The following is an 11,900-nucleotide window of genomic DNA, read 5'->3' as shown; positions in this document are numbered from 1 at the left end:
TCCACAATATTTTGAAAAGTCAACAAAAAAAAAAAAAAAATTGAGCAAAACATTGGTCTCGTACGGCGGAGAAAAAAGCGCTTAAACAGTGCCTCCCCATATCTCGTGAAATGTCTTCAAACACGGATTTATTTCTGTAACAATCCTGCATTTTTGCCTGCACTGTCTCTTCGCCCCAAAGACTCAAAAGACATGAAACCTCCGCATTGCTCCACTGTGTGTATCCTTCGTCCTCCATCGCGCCTATAATAAGTCATGTGATCTCAGTTGGTGGCGTCCACCTGAGTTGACGTCACATTTTTAATGACGTACGACTCGCATTTACTGGGGAATATCCGATTTGTCTGCTTACATGGCACCCGCAAATGCACGTATCCGATTCATATCCGATTTATTACCACATATGAATGAGGCCTGAATCCGATCTGAGAAAATCAGAATCCATGCGTTTTTTTCCTGCTTACACGTTCACCGGTCATATCCGATCTGTGCCACATGAGAGGAAAAAATCGGAATTGGGTCACTTGAACCATGCAGTGTAAATGGGGCCTAAGTGACCCAATGTATTATGCACCTTTCTGTTTTCTATAGAAAATGACTACAGTTGTCTTTTTTGTTCGTATTTTTGTTTTTAATGTATGCAGATATTATCATTTGCATAAACATATCCAGAATTTAAGGCAAATAAAATAAAAATAACACAAAAAGAAAGAAAAAAAAGAAGGATCAATATAAGCTTTCTGGACAAAAAACAAAAACAAAAAAACCTTGGTGTCATTTTGACCCACATTCGGGAGGAGAGGAATGAGGATGAAGGTTAAATGGCCTTCTGAGCAGCTCTACTGTCAGCTTTGGCAATTATTATCCATATGGGGGAAAAAACACCTCAGCTGGTTACCAAAGGTCACATCCTTGAATTTCTGAGTTGAGGTAATTTGTAACTGTAGAAGCTTTCACTGACCACAAAAACCATTTACTGACCCAGCCATTTCAAAATTGCAAATACACAACAGTCAAATTTCCTAATGATCGATAAGTAAAATCAGGAGTAATTAGGTCTATATTTGAATATGTAATTTTGAAATTACAAATTAGTTAGAACCCTGTCTGTATTTGTGTTTATGGTCTGAATACTCTATTCTGATTGGCTGGATTATGCATTGAAACTGTTCATGCACAGGTAGTTTCAGTTTAAGTCAGTTTAATCGCCGTTCTAATGTTATAACATGACTACATCAACAAATAACAGAGAATAACTCCAGAAAGGCACGCAACTTTAACCACGCCAGTGTTGTCATTGGCCTTGTAAGTTGCTGACTGGTCGCTGGTGTCTGTCTTCATTATTTTAGAATCTATAAATGATAAGTTCAAGTTGGAAACATGAAGAGCTGTGGATGACAAAAAAAGATCACCATTATTTTTTTGAAATATCACAGATACCAAAAAGAACAAGATATGGAAAGCTTTCTAAACAGCATAACCAATGTTTAAAATATAACTTTAGAGATTATTTTGATATAATAGTTCAGACACAGATGTGTGTGCAGTTTCATCCATAGGGCCCCGAGACATGACTCAGAAAAAACTTAAATTCATTTAACTGGCTCATAACCTGTTTACTATTATCTTATGAATTACAAATTCTCTAAAGCTGTTTGTTTTGTATGTTTCGCAACAATTCATGTTTTCACTGTCAGAGTAATCAGTAAGATATCATAAGATATTTGTTTCTCAGCTAATTGCATATTGAATGTGTATTTATCATTCTGAATGCATTTTTCATGAGATGAACTGTTTACGACTGAGGCTTTCCAAGCATCCCACTCAGATTTCACATCTGACATCCAGCAATAATTAATACACTCATACAGTATTCTGATGAGGTAATCCAAAAGACTAATGCACTATAACAGTTTACAAAGCAGTGTTATAGTATCATTGAGATATTGTAATAAGTTTTATTAATATTTTGAATCAGTTTTTATTTGTATATTTTCTGTGTATATATTAATTTAGTCATAGATCTGAATTTAGATAAAAAAAAAAAGTTAGAATCACATATTTTTATAAGTTGGAAACCAGTTACAAAAGTTCTTCGCACACAAAAAGCTTCAAAACATTACGGTTGAACCACTGAAATCAAATGGACTGTTTTATTGATTTGCTTACCACCTTTCTGGGCCATAAAACGTTTCAGTCAAAAAGTTCAAAAAGGGTCAAAAATATCTTAACTTGTGTTCTGAAGATGAACGAAGGTCTTATGGGTTTGGAAAGACATGAGGGTGAGCAATTAATTTTTGGGTGAACTATCCCTTTAAGTCTATCTCAAGTCTGAGTCCAAAATCAAATTTTAAGGAGCATTTGGACTTGGCCTGGATTCTGACTGGAATGAGTTGATCTCGACTAATCATAGATAATATATGACTTAGACTTACTGGTGTTGAGGTGAACTTGCTTGTATCTCAGCTCATATCTATACAGGCTTCAGGCCTCTGAGACTGATAAAGATGGTATCATCAGTAATTACTCTGTCAGATGAAGTAAATGGGTTAAGTAGGGGAGAGGACACTTGAGAATCTGTGGAGTTGCATTTACAGTACTTGGTTTTGCAGGCAAATGAGCCACATTTAAACATACTTTATTGCTTACATTTTGTAAACATACTGTAAACAAAACCAACAGTACTTGAAAAGTGGAGAAAGAAATAATTAAAACATCAACAAGTTGGAAGAAATCTTCTTTTTTTTTTATTTCGCTAGCATATTTCAGCACACAGACTTTCATCATGGCTAATGCAAATGAAGAATCTCATTTAGATGTAAACAAAGACAAGATTCAAACTTGCAACCAATCAGAGAGTTAGAACGAATCAGATGTATGATATCCCTAATCACATGACACAACAAGAAATTCTGTATAGTGTAACAGTGCCCACCCCCTTATAGTGGCACTGGTTCTGGAAGTATTTTTTCCATTTAATTTTTCCCATAGGGGTTTTAAAAAAAAGTCTTTGTTAAAGAGCTATAAGCCATTAACCATGCCAACCAGCTTACAAGGTGAATCACAACAGTTAAAACTTTGATTTGAAGCAAAAAAGTTTTTAAAAATCAGACCAAAGACAAAGAAACAAGACACATAATGACTTTAATGACGAAAAAAACAAACAAAAAAAAAAACAATCAATTTCCCTCGGGAGAAAAAGAATAGCATTTTTTTCTTCAGGAACCTGGCTGCTGCACTCTGTAGGAAACCAGACAAACCAATAGTCTTTTTGTCATTATTTTTTTTTTCTTTTCATTTTACACAAAGTATACCTTTTCATATTTTTCCCATTGTCATGATCCCTGTCTGTGTTCCCCTGTTTTGTTGAAGGGCTGGGGGTATTCCAGAAAGCAGGTTATGTGACATACCCAGACATGTTTTATGGGTAAGTGAGTGGATAAATTCAGCTAAAGTGCTGACATTGATTGCACACCTGTTGGTCCGTACAGCGCTTTATAATGCCTACTGGCTGTGTGTTAAAAGTGTATGTCAATATGGGTGCATTTATTATAACAGCACATAATCACGTTATGGTGGTAAAAAGGTCAAAAAATCACACACACAGATTTCTCAAAAAGTTTACACCTCTATAACACTTTATTATCATCATATAATAAACCCACATAATAAAAAAATATTATAAAATATAATAACCTCCAAAAAACTATTTCCCTTGATAACTGTGCAAAAGCTTGTAATTGATGGATTAGATTAGCAATGGCAACATCTGTGGGCCATTAGCCACATTTAGATATGAAATTAGAGACCCTCTTTATTTGTCCGAGATACTGTAATGCTTGAGACAGTGGTTCCTCTTACATTTCATTTCATTCGTTGAGCTCTTTAATAATGCAGGACATCCTTGAAAGCATATTTATCTGCTTTGTCTCCACATTTTCATGCAGTTTTTGATAAAGATTTTTTATTTATTTATTAGTCTTAGAGGAAACATTTTGATGCTGTAAGGTTATCAGAAAACACTTTGCACACCTGTTTGTTTCATAACTGATGAACTTCCCACTGTAACTGAACTGACATGACTTGAGCTGAATAATGGCACCAGATGCTTCATATAGTTGATTGTAACATTGACACTGAACTAAAGTAAATTAACATTGAACTAAATTGAGCTGAATAATGACACTTTTGTCTTTTTAGGGCCGCTTTACAGGCTATATTAAATTAATTTCATAATTGTAGGATTTTAATACAGCATTAATACTCTTAGTACTGTGTTAATCCTGAAGCTGCTAATATAGCGCTGTATAAATAAATACACTCGACTTAGTTACTGCACATTTTGATGATGAGTGCTAGTGTTTTCTGATGTCTATCAGAGCCACTACAGTGGAAATGCCAGTGTATTATCAACATCACTCCTCATAAACAAGTTCAATAAACAGTCAACAAATGGGTTTTGATACCAGAGACAGTAAAAAAGTTGGAAATTCTTTGGCTTACAGAAAATCCAAAGAATTTAATAAAAACCTTAACTGCATGGGGAGAATGAGAAAGGTGTAATTCAGCAGAGTGAGAGAGGTCCCTTCAAGTACCAACAAAACACAGAAAGATTATCTAAATAATTATATTGTAAATGCTTTTTGGTAAACTCCATAAAGTTGGTAAAATATTTCAACAATATGCTTTGATAAGCTCTGTGAAAGGACCACAAACAATGCCAGTAATTTCAGAATGCAGCAAATAGTGGAATTTTATCACGTATTTTACCAGGAATTAGACTCTGGATCTTCTCACAGGACTGATGATGTTACTGATCACTAGATGATGGTGTCTGTGAACTGTTCATGGTTATCATCCTTTTATAGCATGAATTACGTCACTTAAAAGGGAAAGTGGTTATTCAGTCAAGTAATAGACAACTACACTACAAGCATGATGAGACTGATAAAACACTGTCATTACATGTAATGGCAAATGTTTCAGTTTCAAAGATAAAATTGTATGCATTTTACCAGTTATCACTGCAGCAATACGATGCTTGCCTTTTTGTATTTAATTTTGTCTTTGAGAAAAACAACAACACAAATTCTTCCTGATTTTCTCTTAAAAGTTAAATATTTATTTATTTTTTTATTTTTTTATAAAGTCTTCAAGTGTCTCATTATTTTGAGTCTTGACAAAAATCATGTTTACATGACACGTTCAACATCACGTGTGAATATCTGAGTTAAGTTCCTCAGGCTTGGAAGCACTGGTACAACTGGCTGAACAGTAGAACATATGTAACACATATGAATTTAAAATCACAAGCTTATATCACACTAGCCTATATAATGATTTATATAAATAATTAAGAATCATGCTGAGAATACGTGATTAAAAGTATCCAGTTACAGACGGTAAATAATATCCTCTGAAAATGTCGAAAAATACAGTTCTACATAAAACATTTAAATATCTCATATTATATTTGTGTGCGCTCACTGTCGCGCAAGCGCAAACGGAACCAAAATAATGATGCCGTGGCTAGCCTCCGTTTAGGGGGCGATAGGCGGGGTTTAGTGAAATATCAGCCAATCAGAGGGACCCACGACCAGTGGGCATGATGTCCGATGGCCTGACAGCTGTGCGAATGTCCTGCGTGTCTATTGGAGCTCTATACATTAAATCAGTGATTTGACGGAACACATAAGTAAACATGGTTGCCATAAGCCCAGTGGCACACAAACTGCTAAGCTACGTTCCTTTTTTACTGGTTTTGATCGATCTTCGATACGAAGGTAAGTGGTCAGTGCTAGTGCTTAAGAAATGATTTTTAACCAGGTTTGTAGTAAACTATATGTTCATCTTCATGACAGTCATTTAGAGATAGTGACTTTGTTGTTTTTATAAATGAACTCAAAGCAATGTCAGTGAGAGATGACAAATCCCAGCTGTTTAGATGTCTACACGTTACTCGTGAAGTATGGAGAACTGTAACATTAGTCCAGAAACACGCTGCTGAGGACCCAGTTATCTGTCAAGCATTTAAATCTTCATCATGATTTCTTTATTTAGTTTAAGTGATGTTATTTTGTCTCTAGTATGTTTTTTATATTATTTTTTTGTATTGTACTGCTCTAAAGGAATACTGTGATTCCACCGCAACATGTTTGTGGTTACAAGTTGTCACTGTTTCACTTCACTAAAATGTTTACTAATCTAACGTTAGTCTTCCAGACTCTGTTGTACTCTACTCGACTCTAGTGGACACGAATGTACCAATAAACGTTTGAGGAATACTGTCATTGCCATACTAACTGTAATCTACTCAAATGTGCTCTACTGTCTACCACTGAATACATGATGCAGATTGTGGTTCTTTGTGGTTCGTCTTAGACTTCACACTTACTAGCCTTTCACGTGTGTTGCAGGAGTTAATGGTAGGAAGGATGGTGGTGTTGAGAATCATCTGGAGATGGGGAAGAAGCTTCTGGCTGCAGGACAGCTGGCAGATGCTCTCTCTCACTTCCACGCTGCTGTTGGTGAGTACTGGATCTTTTTACATGAGAACTTAAATGAAATCTTGTGTGTAATGTGTTCTTTTCCACAGAAAGCAGTTTTTATTTAAGTAGTATGTCTGGATTTAATCATATAAAATAAATATGTATAAATATTTAAATATATTATATTTTTTATATTTTTATAAATATGTATACACACACCACACACACACTTTTTTTTAAATTATCAGATGGTGACCCCAAAAATTACATGGCATACTATAGAAGAGCAACTGTGTACCTTGCCATGGGAAAGTCAAAATCTGCATTACCAGACCTCAGCAAAGTCATTGAACTTAAACCGGACTTCACATCGGTGCGTTCTCAGAATCAGAATCATCTCACACTGTAAAATACGTACAATATTTTTATATGATTTACCAAAACCTGTTAACCAGAAATTAACCCATTGTTTCTACTTAATCCACAGGCGAGGCTTCAGAGAGGAAACCTACTGCTGAAACATGGCAAACTTGATGAAGCAGAAAGCGATTTCAAAAAAGTGGTGAGTAACATTTGATTAGCATTAGGGATGCACCAATTGGACACCGGTTGATCAATATCTGCTGCCTTTAACTTGTATAATAACAACCGTTGTATTAAAACGTATATAAATATAAATATAAATATAGTTATGTGTAAAATATATATATATATATATATATATATATATATATATATATATATATATATATATATATATATATATATATATATATATATATATATATATATATATATATATATATATATAATCTTTTCTGTAATTTTAGTGTAGTCCATTTTGCTGTAGCTTATGGTTTAATATTTGTAAAACTACAGTAAAAGTGTTTTTTTTTTTTTTTTTTTGAAAAAAAAAAATAAAAAAATAAATGCAGACAAGGTCAAGTGCACACCTAGATAGCATGCCCACATATGTGCTGAGATGAGATTCGTTGTTCATCTTTGAAAATTCTGAGAAAATGACAGTGCTTTTTATATCACATTTTAATATTTAAATGGTATGACCTACGAGGAAAAAATATTTAATTAAGTCTCCCTGAAGTTTCCTCATCCTTCTCCAGAGTATTCTTAGCTGGGTCAGTCAGTGGTGTATATTTCCAGTCTCAGTATCCCAAAAGCTTCATTTAACCTGCACACTTGAACTTTTCTGCTGTTTTGACACTTGTTATCTCTTCATTGTCTTAAGGATGACACAGTTGTTTTGTCTTCCAGCTCAAGTCAAACCCAAGCAGCAGGGAAGAGCAGGAGGCACAGAGCCAGCTGAAGAAATCCGATGAAATTCAGAGACTGGTGGCTCAGGCACAGAGCGATTTCACGCGTAGAGACTATGGCTCAGCCGCTTCGCACCTCGACATCATCATTGATGTGAGTCAGCCAGGATCACGGTTATTATTGTTAACTAAACCTAAAACTAAAACTATGAAAAAATATTTTTGTTACTTTAAACAAAAATAAACATTAACTTACATTAAAAACGTATTTTATTTCAGCTAGTTTCCAAGGCAACATTTCTCATTTTAAGTCTATCATCTATCTTATCTATCTCTTATCCATCTTATCCATCTTATCCATCTTATCCATCTTATCTATCTATCTATCTATCTATCTATCTATGTCTGTCTGTCTCTCTGTCTGTCTCTCTGTCTGTCTCTCTGTCTGTCTGTCTGTCTGTCTGTCTGTCTGTCTGTCTGTTGATCTGTCTGTCTGTCTCTCTGTCTGTCTGTCTCTCTGTCTGTCTGTCTCTCTGTCTGTGTTAACTTAAACTAAAATTAACGTGAAAATAAAAAAATTAAATTAATTTTGAAATCTTAACTTAAGCTATAATAGTATATCAAAGATACTAAAATAACCAAGTTAGAAAGCTCAACAGACAGAAACAGGCTGCGGATGAACTGAAAGAAATAGGTCCCTATAACAGCTATATTTTTTAAATCATTAATACAAATGTAAATTTGTAATAATAATAAAAAACCTGATAATATAAAAATAGAATATTTTTCAAAATATGAACAAAACTTTAATAGTAGCACTGAAATAACAATACTAAAATGCTAAAATAACATGATGTATCTCCCTTTAGTAAATCAAAAGTTTGAACTGACCTTAGAGGTTCCTGTTTACTGTAGGTGATCCACCCTGGTTTTGTCCTGGTGCAGAAAAGGATTGTTTGTGTTCCGTAAAGAGCACTCTTTGTTCAGTAATGTCATGTCTGCTTTGTAGGAACAGAACAAATATCATGCTAATTGCATATAGTAAGGTATTATTTAAATACAGTTTGTCAAGTCCTTTTTATTTGCTTGTCATCTTCTCAGACGTGTGTTTGGGATGCAGACTCCAGAGAGATGCGGGCAGAGTGTTTCATTCAGTTGGGTGAAATGGGCAAAGCCATCAGTGACCTCAAGGCCACTTCAAAACTGAAAAGTGACAACACTCAGGCGTTCTACAAACTCAGCACCATCTATTACAACTTGGGAGACCATGAGATGTCCCTCAAGTAAGACAACATGTGGTTATTAATGCAGTCAGTCTGGGAGTTTGGAGTTTATGTATGCTACAAAAGCATTCTAAGCCTCCTGGTGTATTGCACAATATAGGCCTCAACACTATTCTGCCTATATGTTTTAATAATAGTATGTAAAATGAAATAAGTGTACAATTAAGGTCCACACTATGCTGCATGTTTTCTTTCTAGTTATTTAGAATTTCTAATAAACTTTTCTTTTTTGTGCAGTGAGGTGAGGGAGTGTCTGAAACTGGATCCGGATCATAAGCAGTGCTTCAGCCACTACAAACAAGTTAAGAAGCTCAACAAACAGACACAAGCTGCTGAGGAACTGATACAACAGGAGAAGTATGCTGTAACATTGCTGTATTTTGTAAATGATGATGATGATAATAATAATGATGTATAACATGGTAAACAAAACATTTTATAAAAATATAACATCAATAATAATTATTATAATACTTTTGTGATATATAATATTACATACTATATACTACCATTCAGTTTGGGGTCTGTAAAAAAAAAAAAAAAAAAAAATCATTAGACTTTTATGCTCACCAAGGCTGCATTTATTTGTGAAATATTATTACAATTTAAAATGACTAATTTCTATTTTAATATATTTTAAAATGTAATTCATTTCTGTGATGGCAAAGAGGAATTTTCAGCAGCCATTTCAGTTTTTAGTGTCACATGATCCTTTAGAAATCACTGATCGTTCTTTTTTTTCAGGATTCTTTGATTAATAGAAAACGCAGTTTAAAAGAACAGCATTTATTTGAAATATAATAATCTTTACTGCCACTTTTGATAAACTGAATGTCTCCTTGCTGAATACAAGTATTTATTTAATTAAACATATGAAGTTAATGTACACTCATTCACAGTCTAATGACTGTTTTACTAAATCCACAGGTACAGTGATGCAGTTAGTAAATACGAGTCTGTTATGAAGACTGAACCAAATGTTCCTCAATTCATACTTAACGCCAAAGAACGCATGTGCCACTGTTTGTCAAAGGTGAGACTGAGCTTCTTGACCACAAGGTGTCACCATCCACCAAAGCATACACTGCACCTGTGTTTAACTGTTGTGAGTGAATGTTTTGGTCTTGTTCCTCAGGACCAACAACCTGCCAAAGCCATCTCAGTGTGCAGTGAAGTTCTGAAAGCAGACCCTCAGAATGTGAATGCTTTAAAAGACAGAGCAGAGGCCTACCTCCAGGATGACCAATATGAAGAAGGTAGAGATGGATACATGGACACATTTTATATATATATATATATATATATATATATATATATATATATATATATATATATATATAATAATTCTTTATCAGTATATTCTGTGGTGGTAATTTTAGTAAAACCTGAAAAAATGTCTTTAAAGTATCCCTTAAAAATAAGGCACAGCATAAGACACAGATATGTAATTTCCTATGAAAGACCTTTGGGGAAAAAAAAGTTTTGTTTTTCATGTTCAGTAGTACTTTTGTACTCTGCTGTTTTAAAGATTTAGCAAATTGGCTGCTTTTATTGCTTTTTCCTCATGATTGCATTTAAAATGATGAGGTGGAGTGACAGAATTGTGTTCTTTTTGCAGCCATTAAGGACTTTGAGAGTGCTAAAGAACATAGTGAAAATGACCGGCAGATCAAGGAGGGCCTGGAAAGAGCACAGCGGCTCCTCAAGCAGTCCCAGAAGAGAGATTACTACAAGATCCTGGGTGTAAAGAGGTTAGAAAACACATACAACAACTCTCTCTCATCTGTTAATCAATGCAGAGGCCCAATACTCATTTTAAAGTAAGCAAACACTCTTATTAAACTGCTGTGGTTGCAGAACTGCCCAAAAGAAAGAGATCCTGAAAGCATACAGAAAGCTGGCGCAGCAGTGGCATCCAGACAATTTCCAGGATGCAGAAGAAAAGAAAAAGGCAGAGAAGAAGTTCATAGACATCGCTCAAGCCAAAGAAGTTCTCACCGACCCAGGTATATTTTAGTGCCACATCTGGTTTAAGCCAGCAGCTTCACCTTGTTTGTTTGGTTAAGGTTCTGTGATAACTTAACTTCGTCCCGTTCTTCTGTTTGACTGCAGAGATGAGGAGTAAGTTTGACCAGGGCGAGGACCCCATGGATCCAGAGAGTCAGCAGGGTGGGGGACATCACCACCACTTCCACGGTGGCTGGGAGAACTTCCAGGGATTCAATCCTTTTGGTTCTGGACCTTTTAATTTCAAATTCAATTTCAACTGAGGCTCGGCTGAGTAGACCTAGGGCCTGGATATGTGCTGGAGTCGGGACCTGGCACCTTCTGAACCTGCCCACAGGCACGGTTCTGACAGGACAAGCACCTTGAAATGCACATCTCATGCTGTTAAGTGACCCCGCTTGCTAACCATCTTTCTTTGAAGCAGCTGCTATACTTTCAGGGATCTTGCAATCCGGAGCGCAAGACTTTCAGCTAAGTAACATCTATTAGCTTTGAGGGTTTTACTCCTGAGAATAATATGTACATAGAAAACAATACTATTTTTCTATGAATCAAACTATGCTGTAAATAATGAAATAAAGAGATTGAGAATGCTTATTTAAATTAAAAGGACTTTTTGGTCTGTTTTTACTGAAAATCCATTGTATCCCCTTTCAGAATAAAAATATCACTTTATTTCTGATAAAATCCACATCTCTGAAAATCAAGGCATAGAAAAAAAATGTGTACAGAGTCATTTATGTAATAGAAATAAAACTGGGAATGTAAAAGATCTGTCTCAATAACTGGGATACAAAGACAGTTGTTTTTTTTTTTTTTTTTTTTTGAATGGATCTGCAGAGCTGATCTCC

At 34.9% G+C, this 11,900-nt stretch overlaps 1 protein-coding gene across 2 annotated transcripts; it reads left to right on the top strand.

Annotated features, from left to right (window-relative positions):
* The first annotated feature begins 5,587 nt into the window (after positions 1–5,587).
* Positions 5,588–11,658, top strand: LOC109062680 (dnaJ homolog subfamily C member 3-like). 2 transcript variants are annotated; one of them, XM_042763796.1, is made up of 13 exons: positions 5,588–5,783; positions 6,417–6,527; positions 6,737–6,861; positions 6,976–7,050; positions 7,761–7,913; positions 8,861–9,042; positions 9,280–9,399; positions 9,970–10,075; positions 10,178–10,298; positions 10,661–10,793; positions 10,900–11,048; positions 11,155–11,313; positions 11,402–11,658. In XM_042763796.1, the coding sequence occupies exons 1-12, from the start codon at positions 5,702–5,704 to the stop codon at positions 11,310–11,312; spliced, it is 1,515 nt and encodes a 504-aa protein (XP_042619730.1). In that variant the 5' UTR covers positions 5,588–5,701; the 3' UTR covers position 11,313; positions 11,402–11,658. The 2 variants fall into 2 exon arrangements, with proteins under 2 accessions (XP_042619730.1, XP_042619729.1); XM_042763795.1 differs by having other exon boundaries at positions 11,155–11,658.
* Positions 11,659–11,900: the final 242 nt, after the last annotated feature.

This window comes from Cyprinus carpio, chromosome A9 (assembly GCF_018340385.1).
Source record: "Cyprinus carpio isolate SPL01 chromosome A9, ASM1834038v1, whole genome shotgun sequence".
In the NCBI taxonomy this organism is placed as follows: Eukaryota; Metazoa; Chordata; class Actinopteri; order Cypriniformes; family Cyprinidae; genus Cyprinus; species Cyprinus carpio.
The sequence above is the reverse complement of the archived record's forward strand: the minus strand, read 5'-3'. Positions and strand labels throughout refer to the sequence as shown.

Excerpts from the sequence above, each read along its gene's own strand:
- LOC109062680 (XM_042763796.1), top strand. The coding sequence starts at position 5,702 with ATGGTTGCCATAAGCCCAGTGGCACACAAACTGCTAAGCTACGTTCCT. Across the intron at positions 5,784-6,416 it reads GATCGATCTTCGATACGAAG|GAGTTAATGGTAGGAAGGAT; the intron begins GTAAGTGGTCAG and ends CGTGTGTTGCAG. Across the intron at positions 7,914-8,860 it reads ACCTCGACATCATCATTGAT|ACGTGTGTTTGGGATGCAGA; the intron begins GTGAGTCAGCCA and ends TCATCTTCTCAG.